The 12,981-nt window shown below is 37.5% G+C and overlaps 1 protein-coding gene across 1 annotated transcript in view; it reads right to left on the reverse strand.

Annotated features, from left to right (window-relative positions):
• Positions 1-8,366: 8,366 nt before the first annotated feature.
• Acvr1 (activin A receptor type 1) overlaps positions 8,367-12,981 on the reverse strand; it is a 121,448-nt gene continuing 116,833 nt past the window's right edge. The window contains 2 exon segments of the mRNA XM_042683502.1: positions 8,367-9,572; positions 10,603-10,733. Of these exon segments, the coding sequence (XP_042539436.1) occupies positions 9,438-9,572; positions 10,603-10,733 (266 nt within the window). The 3' untranslated portion in view covers positions 8,367-9,437.

The following is a 12,981-nucleotide window of genomic DNA, read 5'->3' on the forward strand; positions in this document are numbered from 1 at the left end:
CACCCACTTTTGCTTCTTTTATCTGGTCATCATTCCTCAGCAGAAGTTGTTTATGACTGCACCTGGCACATAGCATGTGGGAAGACACGTTTGAAGTCAATAAATACTTTTCACTTTTCTAAGGATATGCCATCCTCCAGGAAATTATCAACACTCCTCATATGCATACATGAAAATTTCAAAATCATCCTTCTGTGGAAAAACCCCTTTCAGAGATTGTGTGATGTTCTATGCTTATAACAAATGATAATAATGATGGGTGTGATTTCAGACAAAATGAGCAGTTTCTCCTGCAAGAAATTAAGACAATTCACTAATTCCAAAACTGATATTATCACTAAGCATTTGGACACAATGACTCTGCCACTTTAATGGAAAACATAACAAAAGCCCTTCTGGGGAAGTGTTGATATTTCTCTACATTCTCCCCCTTTATCTAAGAGCTGTTTTCATTAGTGTTCATCCTTTTTCACCTATGTTCTTCCTCCATTTTAGGTATTTACCTGTGATCAGTTACATCAGAATATACATCATCCAATACTTTCATGACTACTCCATCTACTTTCCAGATATCAATATAAACTACTCCTTTTTGAGTGTTCCTATGTGTGTCTCCATGTGGCAAACAAACCCTCTAAAACACAAAGCAATCAGTTTTAGCTCTTTCACAAATGCAAAACATGGAGAAATCATGTCAAATATTTGGATCTCAGATTTTCCTAAGGTCACCACTGTTACTGGTAACTGTATAAGACAACCCAGATTCCTGATTTAGCATGAAAAACTGGAAATTTTCACATTATGGGGTCATCACTCTTGTATGGCAGCAATCAGCTGCAACTGAGTAGCACATGAATTCTCCATTATGTCCCAGTCCCTATCACTCATTCCTAGCTTATCCTCAGCTAACCAGACTCATTCAAAGTAAGAGCCCATGGGCTGGAATGAGGGAGGTGGGCCTGGTAGTTCAGTGCTACAAAATTTGTCTACATAAGCAAATCCCTTGATTCAATCTACAGCACTTCATTCAACTATTACTAATAATAAATGTAATTGCCCTGGATCAAAGATGTCAATTATGACAGGTACTACCAGAAGGTCCAACAGCATAAATGAAGCCACCATTTGCCACTCTTCTAAAAGCAAAGAAAAAAGAATATATGTTAGGTATCAAGTATGTGTCAAACAATCCCTACTGTCAAGAAGCTCACATTCTACAAGGGAAGACTGCCAGTTAAGCCAACAGCCCAAATATAATAATGTATAGCCCAACTTTTTCTCCATAGCCAGTGATTTTCCAGAAAGGCACTGGGAGTGCCTCTAGGAATACAAAGTAATGAACTTGGTCAGGAGAATATTCATGTAACTCAAAATCCCAAAACTAGAGGGACAGTCACTACAAGGCAGGAGTAAAAATCACATAAATGCTCAATGAGAATTAAATACATTGATATGTTAGATGAATAACTATTAAGCCTTTAGAGAGGGTGCTGGAACACATAACAGCTTGCAATGATAAGTTATTTTTGTAATTAATTATTATACAAACATTTTAGAGAGGGCTCTAAGTTAGGAACTTGATCATAGTGGTGGTGAAGTAATATAGTGTGCAGATAGAAGACTGAGCTGACTTGGTTACAGGAAACAGACACAAAGCTTCTATTCAGGCAGTAGACTATGTTCCTTGTAAAGAAAAAAAGAGAGAGAAGAGATGGGAAGAGGAGAGGGGAGGGGAGAAGGGAGACAGGAAGGAGGAGGGGGAGGAGAGGAAAAAGGTAGGAGAGGGAAGGAGAGAAGAAGGGAGGGAAGACAAGAGAAAAAGAAAAAGAAAAAGATTCTCTTTGCTCAGGACTCCTAAAAGGCAGCATATTCTGCATTTTTGCATGTCTGTCTTCTTAAGTTATCTCTTACTTTTTGCTTTTTTAGCACCAGCTACAAGCTTGGCTTGTAGTAAATCATTAAAAATGTTACTGAATAAAGAGATAGGAACAATGATAAAGGAACCCAGATAGGGTACTGAACAGCCCTATAGGCAAAGAATATATAGCCCTGCTCTAAATAATTCCTGAAATCTCACAACTTTGAGGAAATTGTATTAACTATGCCTATTGCCTAGCCATTTACAAAAATCATCCTTTTTTACTATTTAAAAAAAGTTAACTGGGTGCCAGTTGTTCATTCCTGTAATCACTCAGGAGGGTGAAATCTGAGAGTTGCAGTTCAAAGCTATAGCTTGGGCAAGAAAAGTCTGTGAACCTCTTATCTCCAATTAACCACCAGAAAACCAGTGGTGGAGCCATGACTCAAAGTGGTATAGTGCTAGCCTTAAGCAAAAACGAAGGGACAGTGTCCTGAGTTCAAACCCCATGACCAACAAACAACAAAAATGTTAAATATATATACACATTGTTAACACACACACACACACACACACACACACACACACACACACACACACACACACACGATTACTTTTTTGTACCTCCTAAAGACGTATTCAGGCTATCAATCTTTCATGCTCACATTAGGATCTGTTCAGGAAGTGCTTAATTACTTAAAATATGAATGATTTTATCCTGCCTCCCCTGCCAAAATAAGCCACTTACAGAAACAAAGACAGCATTACTTTTTTCTCCTTTTTTCCCCTTCTTGTTCTATCCTTGAATGGTACAGAGAAGAAAGTCCATGGCATTGTCAAGAGAGACAGAGCAAGAGTACAACGAGGCTCCTTTTAGACACACACCCCTGTTTTGGAACCTGGCCTATTGATGGGGAAAGGCCATTTTTCTCAAGACAAATGCTTTTACCCAACATTTTTGCAACACTTGTCCAATGCCCACTGCCCTGTGCCCTGAACTCCTTTCCCCTTTTATGATAGTGCCAACTTCCCTCTCTGGAGCCAATAGCCTGTTTACTAGGCATGGCATTAGAAACCAAGAAATCCCAAAAGCCAGGAACAGAATTCCTGAGCACAGTCTCTTAGCTTGTTTCTCTTGAAATTCTTACGTACATAAAAAGCACCAGTTATTGCCAATGCCCAACTTTCTCTCATTTCTCAAATCCTCTCTTCTAGAAGGGAAGAGGGATTTGGAACTTTCTGACCACAAAACTTTCCAAGAAGAAAAACCATGTTTCCTACTTCTTGTATTGTTTGGTCAGCTTGGGCAACTGGTCTTCAATTCTCTTTGTGACTAGGCCCACCTATGCAACATGAGACTGGCAGCTGCCTGATCATGAAGGTTGATCCCTTGTAATCTTTCCTAACACACCTCTTTCCCATGTACTCAACCTGCAGGTTCTAAGTGATTAATCCTCAACCTTTAGCACATATCAGATTAACTTCAAGGTTTGTTAAAATACTGATTGCCATTTTAAATCATATCTTCTTGCCCAGAGTTTCTGGTTTTGTAAGTTTGAGGTGTGACATAATAAATCTTAGTTGTAATAAATTCCCAGATTATATTATTGATTTAGGGACTATGATCTGAGACCCACTGCCTTAATGTATCAACTGGAGATCTGAAAAATTGATCACAGTATGCTATGCAAAATCTCCTAAGTGTTTCAAACGAGATCTCCAGGAGGCATAGCTCCATACTGCATGAATAGTATTCAGCTGGGTACTAGTCATTGTGAAGAAACCACACAGTGCTAAAGAAAGAACAACATAAAAAGTAGTGACAACTGTCCTTGGTCTTCCTGTTCCTACTGTATCTACCAGTTGGAAAAACTCATAATTCTCTGGGCATTTATAAAATAGTCTTGCTTTGTAGTGGGAAACAAAACCTCAACTAAATATTGCTACCATCCCCCAAACAAGTCTGAAAGAGACAAAGGACTAAGTTATTTCTAAGTAGCCTAATTGTATCCTAGAACAAAGAGGAAGAGTATTTCTAGGAAAAGAAACATATCTAGCACCTAGCACAATATCAGGCATCCAATAAAAAAAATTGGGAGGGCTGTAAAGAAGTAAAAAATATATGACATACAATGAAAACAGTAATCAACTGAATGGAACTAACTCAGAACTGACATTAGAACACAAGAATGTTAGGACACATGTAATTGTCATATATAATAAACCATATTCAACTTGGCCAAAATTATAAGGAAAGCCTTAGAAGGCCATTTTCAAAATGTACAAGTTGACTTTCTAGAGATTAAAAATAACTTTAACACATGAAATGAAAAAGGCATTAGCTGGGATTTAATGACATTGTAGAAGTAAAGATTAGTGAATTTGAAGACAGAGCAATTGAAACCACACAAAATAAAATATATAAAAGAAAAATAATTCCATGTATACCAGTGAATCTGTGTGTAATTAAAGTATCCAAGGGGAAGAAAGGGAAGGGAAAGACTTTAAATATAAAGAAGAACCAAGATAAGGATGACAGCAGATTTCTCACAGAAAACAATGCTAACAAGAAAACAGAAGAATAGTATCTCTAAAGTAATGAAATTGTCAACTAAGAATTATACTTAACAAAAACATTCCTTCAGATCCGAAAGTAACATGAAGACTTTGCAAATGCACAAAGATTGAAAGAATTCATTATCAGTGGATACACACTAAAACAAATATTAAAGACAGAAGAAAATGATATCAGATCTACACAACAGAAAAAAAGTGCTGGAAATAGTAACTGCTGACTAAATACATAAGGAAAGGCTCAAATAATAGTATGAAGACAGTATGCCATGTGCCTTCAAAGTGACAAAAGAAAAATTTTGGTTAACATCATGAGTGTCATGTTTAGTGAGATATAGCTGTAATTACACAGGCAGCTTTTACACTTAAATTGACTTTTAAGGAGCTTCCCACTTTCTGAATAGAAGATACATCACTAACTATATAATAACATTGAGAATTAAAAACTGCAGTATAAATGCTCGAAAGTACAATGGAAGAATTGATAATAATTACTGATTCATTATATCTTCACAAGAAATCTGAGATTGGTAACACTATTACTCCTAGTATAGAAGAAACTAAAGCACAAAAGGAATGTGGCCTAGCACAGACATCTACTAAGCAGCAGTACTGAAATCATCACCAGGGTATCTGTTCGCCAACTCTGTAGCACAGATAGATAGATAGATAGATAGACAGACAGACAGACAGACAGACAGACAGACAGACAGACAGACAGACAGATAGATTTCCGACACTGACCTAGAAAATAGGACAACTTTTAAAATTGCATCAGCACAGAAGGTATAATACCTAAATAATAGGAACCCAGATGGCAGGCACTATTAGACAAAAAAAAAAAATCCTAAAACATCTGTGGAGGAAAAAAATGTTTCTAAATTTATAATTAGACTTCTTAACATCCTCGGTACTTCTTACTTGAGGTATTGGATAGGGTCTTGCATTTTTGCTGGACCAGCCTAAACAGCAATTGTTCCTACTTATGCTTCCCATGGAGCTGGGATTACAGAGATAAGCCATTATTCCTGACTTTTTGGTTGAGATGAAGGTTTCACTAAGTTTTTGGTCAGGCTGACCTAGGACCACAGCCTCCCAGGTAGCTGGGATTACTAAATGTGTGCCACTAAACCTGGCCCTCCTAATTCCTAAACTCTTAATTAGATGTGAAGACAGGTATTTTCAGATGTGAAAGGTCTCAAAAAAAGTTACTCCTACACACACTTTCTTAGGAAATCACTGAAAGATGCCTTTAGGCAAAACAAAGAGGTTAAAAAGAAGATATGAGAAAACCGGCTTCCTTCACTAGAAATAACCGGGGAAATTCATAAGGCAATTATGAAGAAAGATCCCAGGAGGGCAGTAGAAATGTCTTGATCCCTCCAAGATACTGGATGGCAAAGCCAAGATGGCGGCTGTAGGCTAAGCCTCACAAAGCAACAACATGAAATGGTGAATTTTGTTAAGAAACAACAGCGTCATCCTGGTGCAATGCCCTTGAGAGATAATGACCTATCTCTGCTATATTAGAAAAAAAAATTAGTAGGAGGGAAGAATGGCAAATCAAATGTCTTCACCTCACAGTTTTCAGTGGCAGCTCTATAACTTAGAGAACAAAACCCATTCCTAGTTCTATACAAACAAAGGTATATCATCTTTGCCAACTGTCATACCGCCAGAGAAATGACTTTGATCTTACAAGCAGAAATTCTCATTCTGGCACATCATTAAACCTAAATATTGGATACCAGGATGGCATGAATATGTCAACCTGCTTTTCTGCAAGGGCTATTGTTTCCTCTTCTCACCTCATCCATGTCCCCAACTTCAAGAACACAAAGAGAATTTTTCATGAACTCAAGTTCATGGCAACATTATCCTTAAAAGAGGTTATGCTTGGAAATCAGTAAGAAAACAGTTAACATGATGGGGTTAAAACTGGTTAGAAAAAGAGAGCTATTTGAGACTCACACATAACCTATTGGTCACTAAAACCAGATTGGAGGATACCCGAGAGGTACCAGAAAAAGCCACTATTGATTATTCAAGGTCTGGGCTGCATAAGATGATTTGTACCACTAAATGATCACTCACAGTCAACACACAGAGTCTTATTTATCTACATCTTAGACCTTCTCATTTGGGCTTAGTAGTCACTGAATGGACTGGCAAGAACTATGTAACCCATCATGTGCTCTCTCCCCCGTGTTTCTTTGATTTGCTAAAATATGTGTTCAACACCCACCAGAGTGACTAAACTGGAAAAGAGGAACTTGCTAAGAATGGTTGGAAGATGGAGAACCAAAGTATTAATTGGTGGACAGGAATATACACTGAATGACCCTGTTAAAAATAGGTGAGTGATATCTACAAAAGTAGAACATATACTATACCCTGAGGCCCAATGATACCACTCCTGAATAAGGGGTCACTTACAAAGTATTCAGCAATAATATATTCATTGATGAATATAATATATGCTATTAGGAGTCAGGATACTTGTCTTGAAGTTGGAGAGCAAAGCAGGAAACTTCTGGATATTAGGTTCTTGATCTGGGTGCTACTTTTATGGAACTATTTCCAAAAATTCACAAAGGCCAGCCACCACCTATAATCCTAAGTACTTAGGAGGCTGAGATCTGAGGATTGCAGTTTGAAGCATGCCTGGGCAGGGAAGTCCTGAGATGTTTACTTCCAATAAACTACTCCAAAAAAACCATTAAGTAGCACTGTGGCTCAAGTGGTAGAACTCTAGCCTTGAGCAAAAGCAACCCAGGGACAATGAGCAGGCCCAGTTTAAGCACCAGGACAGGAAAAAAAATCAGAAAAAATTCTCCTTTTTATATACATGTGTATGCTCCTTTTTATATACATGTACTTTTATGTACATGTACTTTTACGTAAGGATTCAAAATTTTAATGAAAGTTAAATGTGATTCTGTTGTATCTCTTAACATATAAAAGGATTGAAAGCAAGAACTCGAGATATTTGTATACTCGAGTTCATAGTAACATTATTCACAAGAACTAAAGGATGGAATGTCCATTAGTAAATACAAAGTTAAACAAAATATTGTCTAGCCAAACATATGTCATAACACGGAGGTAATTTGCAGTCCCTGTGCTAAGGGATAAATAACCAAGTCTTACAAAAGGGCAGTTATATGAGAAACTTGGAGTGGTCAAATTGATAGATAGCAAGAAGAATGGAGGAAGGAAAATTGGTGCTTAAGAGATAGAGTATAGAGATAGCTTTTGTAAGATAAAGGGTTCGGTAATGATGGAGATGGCTACACTACACTGTGACTTACATGCAAATTAAGGCAGTGGATTTTATGTAATATGTAATACAAATTAAAATTGTAGTTTAAAAAGATCGCGTGTGACTCAGTTCTCTCCCCTCCAAGTAAATACATGCTAATAAAGTTATTAACCTACAACTGGATGATCTTCCAGAACTTTCTCACCTCATCACTATTTTGGCCTGCTCTAAGCTCTGCCCATCCTTTTGTACACAAAAGGGAAAATAACTAAAGATGGAGTCCCAAGAGCCAGAGGGAGCTACTCAAGATGGCTCTGCATTCACCTGTTCTTGATACTAAGAAAATGCCTTGGCATCCTTCCTGTTTGCACTCTAAACCTCCTGTGAGAAAGCAAATCAGAGAGGACTTTTACTCTCACTTTAAAGTTGGAGACACTGGAGGGGGAAACTTCACAGCCAAGAAAGAGAAAAAAAATTCTCTAGTATCAAAGTTCAGCTGTAGGATAACTTCATAGTACAATACAATCAGGTTCAGTTCACCAATCCACTTGTCTTGAAAAAAGAGGAAAAGCAAATTCAATTTTCAGTTTTGTTTTGTACTTCTGTTGCTCCCATCTTAAAATACATTCTGTTACATACATTCCTTTTTATACATTGAAAATAATCTCACCATTTGACTTGAAAACCGTTTATTTAATTTATACAAATAACTACTAAATACAAAAAGTAGATTAAAACAAAATAGTTATTTTTTTCTGGCAGAGTTTAAATGCACGTAATGGATAATTCCGAAGAAAATGCATTTTCCCCACAGCGTTCAGGACTAAGATTCTATTGAAATCCTTGCTTCTAAATCAGTAATATATTCGGTGGTGTCACATGGGTAATGACTAAATACATTCTGCATATGAACTGAAAAAAAAAGTTACAGTCTACACACATACAAATGTGAAGCACTTAAAATGTGAATTTAACTGATAATAAAAGAAAAATGTCTATTTCAGAGTATAGTGTTAAAAACATTTCGGTAATAAAATCATAAGACCACATAAAAATAAGCTTTAACATATGCACAGAGCAGTTTTTACAAAACTGCTACGTGCACAAGTAATAAATAATTTGCAAAGTTGTGTATAAACAATTCCTAATGTTCAGCATCATTGTAAACATCAGCACATGTGTAAAATGCAGCAAAGTCTGACATTACATTTTGTTTTGCCAAATTGAATTCCTATTATCCAGACAGACCAGTGGAATACGCAGCCCACATTTTGGCAAGTTGGGTCTTTAAAATTAAGAGTAACAGTGCAAGTAAGGAATGCAAAGAATTCCTAGTGCAATAAAGAAGAGAAGCACAGGCAATATTGCTGATTAAAAATTCACCACCTCCTTGAGTTTCCCGTGGGGAGTGTCTAGGAGACCTGTGAAAGATATGCAAAGCCACTGTCTTAATGCCCAGATCTCTTTCAGGATTTCTCTGTTCCTCCAGTTGCCTATCTTTGCGATAGTATCTGTCCACCATTAGTCTCTGCAGTGTGAACAGTTCAGGAAATGCCCAGTTCACAGTCAATGAGCGAGGTTAGGGTGGTTCTGGTGTCCCCCAGCACATGGCTGGGTAAGAGGTTGGCCTCATCCAAGCAGCCATTGAGGGAGGGAGACAGATTCTGTTCTGACCACCAGTCAGGCCAGCATTAGGTCCCAGCTGGACGACGTCAAGTTTTCCTTCTTGACACAATGAAAATGTCAACAGTCAGTTTTCAATTTGTCTAGGGAATTGTCGATTTTGGTCAAAGTCTTTTTGATACGCAGAGCTGTGAGTCTCGCAGATGGATTCTGATACCAGCATTCCTTCATCAGCTTGGCCAGGGAGGTTAATGTCTGAGGAGATAAAGAACAAACATCACAGTGACAACCTGGCTGGTAGTGGTCCTTTAGTGGCCCCTAGAAGCTGGACAGATATCTTGTCAGCTCTTTTAAAGAACTCTGCAGGTCTTGTAAAGTTGGAGATGTGATTGTCATTTTCCTTAAACCAGTATCCAAGGCGTTATAAACTGATAAGAAAGCTGCTTAAAAGAGTTCCACGAACTCAGCCCTTTGGACTTTGAATACTACCAACTTACTTTATCAAGAAAGTTCTGTAGGCCAGGTTAGACCCCTTAATGGTTTTATGGGTACTAAAAGCAATAGAAACAACCCGGTATCTTAGATAACAGTCAAATTTGCAACTAGAGTCATTTCTCAAAAGATATTTTTTAAGAAATAGCATATATGATTTTTAAAATAATTAAGATATGTTCTTATTCACAAATATTAGTTGAACAGGGGGAGGAGGGTTCCACTGTGTCATTTCCATAGAAACATACAATGTATCTTAATCAAACTCACCCCTCCATCTCTCTCCCTAATTCTCCCTTCCCTTCTTAAAACAATCTCAACAGTTTTCATTGTTCTGGGTAAATACAGTCTAGATATTTTAGATCTGCTACTACTTATAAACAGCAGCACAGTCTCTTGAGTATTGAGCAGCTTGTAGCTTGTTTGGAATCTCAGGTGTGTGAGGTAAAAGGAACTTAAAAATATCACTCTATATGTCTTGGTTAACACATAAAACTATAGTCTTGGGGCTAATCACAGTAGTTATGACTCTTCTACTTCCTGGAGTTGAACACAGAAATCCTTGTAAATATCATCAATCATTAGCAAGATCTATCTGGTATGGGGCTTTAAGAATGAGATAGTTTTTCCAAACCTGCTCAATTAGATTCTGAGACCTTTCTACATAAGTTTGAGAACAGTAGATACACACAATACAGATCTCAGATACCAGTGACAACTGCAACTCAGAAAGCAAGCAAATAACCAAGGGCTGAGGTTTGCTCTACAATTAAAACATGGCTGGTACTCTTACCGGATCTGAGAACCATCTGTTGGGTATGTTTGGCCTCTGCTGATCCACACACACCACTTTCCTCATATCTTCAAAACTTGGGTCATTGGGAACCACATCATAGAATGGTGGCTTGTAATCCTCCACTATACCTGCACATGGGACAAGATGGCACTGGATTAGCAAGAAAGTAAATGTTCTCCCAGGGTTTTACTGACACGTGTCATGCATCATAATGTCGCAGAACAAAGCACTAACTCTCCTCTGGCACAAAGGCAGTTCTAGAAGCTACAGATAGGTCCTAAAGGAATTAGAGAAAAAGGCAATAAAGATATGCCCTGTTAGGAATTATAGAAAGAATAATTGTTAGAAGAAAGTAAGTAAAAACTTCTTATGTAGTCATATATATTAACAAAATGTAAAATGTTCCAACAATGTCTAAACCATTGCACTCCTGAATAAAGAACAGGGAGCTCTAGGACCAAAATTCCTTTAATAATCACTTAAAGAAAACACATAAACCTAGTCATTTCCAAATAAGTAGAAATAAAATGTTTTTATAAACTAGAGCTAGAGGTAAACAGAAAACAAACAAACACTATTTGGGCACTGGTGGCTCACACCTGTAATCCTAGCTGCTCAGGAGGCTGAGATCTCAGAATCAAAGTTTGAAGCCAGACTGAACAGAAAATCTATTTTTATCTCCAATTAATCACAAAATAGCTTTATTTCTTGAGCTGTGGCTCAAGACGTAAAGCACCAGCCTTGAATGAAAAAGCTAAAGGGCAGTGCCTAGGCTTTGAGTTCAAGCCCCAGTACTGGCAACACCTTCAAAAAATTAGCATCCAAATATTAGTTTTTGCTATAAAATTATTTTGAAAAAATCACTATCATAAATGAATCTCTTCCGTTAGAGAGAACGCAAATAATATAAAATGAAATATTCATTTCTTTTTTTTTTCTTTGAATGGGTTTCTCCTACTAAGGAAATAGGAAGTTTGAACTCTACCTCATGTTAAATTGGTGCTTAACTAGTGCTTAAGCTACACCTCCAGCCCCTTTTCACGTTTGTTTTGTTTTCTTGTGCCGGTCCTGGGGCTTGAACCCAGGGCTTGGGTGCTGTCCCTGAGCTTTTTTGCTCAAGGCTAGCACTTTACTACTTGAGCCACAGCTCCATTTCTAGCTTTCTGATAGTTAATTGCAGCTAAGAGTCTCACAAACTTGTCTATCTGAGTTGCTTTTGAGCCTCTAGTTAAATCTCAGCCTCCTGAGTAGCTAGCATTACAGGTATGAGCCATCAGAGCCTGGCATACATTAGTTATTTGAAATGGAGTCTTGCTTCCTTCTGGGTCACACCCAAGCTATGATCCACCTACTTCAGGCTTCCATACCTGGTGCCATCACAGGCATGAGCTACTATACCTAGCTTTCCTCAGACACAGAATCTCTTGGCCTTTTCTGTTCAAGTGGGCCTGGAACCACAATCCTCCTGATCTCAATCTCCCATAGAATTTAGTATGACACCATTTAGGATGAGAAAAGAGTCTTGTGAAGTTTTCTTCCTGGACTGGTCTCAAACTACAGTCCTCCCATTCTTAATCTGCTAAATAGCTCTATTAGAATTGTGAACCACCAGCACCTGGCTGTTTTTTTTTTTTTAATTTTACTTTTTATTATTTAACCACTGGTATTAGCATATATTAGTTATATATTATGACATTTCCATATTTGCATTCAATGTATCCTGAACAAACTTACCCCCTCCATCACTCTCCCTTATCTCCCCATGTTTAAACCCTATAAAATATTCCTTTCTTTGTTTGGTATATATTCAGAAGTAGACGCTAACTATAGGATACAACTATTTGTCTGATGGCTGTTAATTAATTTCATACTGTAGGTACAGAATGAAATGTAGAGATGACAGTATTTGAAAAGGCACAGGACTCGTGAAAAAGGATGTCATCACTGACCAGAAGGCAAATTTGAATCAGGCTACTTTTAACCCCATCCTATTTCCAATGGCTTAGAAATTTTTTTCTAGCAAAATTACATGAACTCCTTACTTTTCACAAAGAACAGTGATTCCAAGAAAATAAAAATAAAAATTTAACATGTATTGTGTGGAATTAGAAAAGTGATTCTTATCACTTTTATCAATGAAACTAAGAAAATCAATTCCTTTTCTCCATCAACAGCATCAACATTTAGATCAGTGAACAACTTGGTGTGCCTGCAACTTACTTCTATTCCTATCTGGGTTGGTGTGGAAAACAGAGGAGGTTCTCAGGAGAAGTTATAATTAAGTTTTTCAGGTTCTTACAGGCCAGCTTGAAAGCTGAGTCCCCTCTTCAGTTACTGCAGAAATTACTTAGCAGTGGGAGTTGATACTCATGAATC

This window comes from Dipodomys spectabilis, unplaced genomic scaffold, assembly GCF_019054845.1.
Source record: "Dipodomys spectabilis isolate Male_0828 unplaced genomic scaffold, ASM1905484v1 ptg000081l, whole genome shotgun sequence".
Lineage (NCBI taxonomy): Eukaryota > Metazoa > Chordata > Mammalia > Rodentia > Heteromyidae > Dipodomys > Dipodomys spectabilis.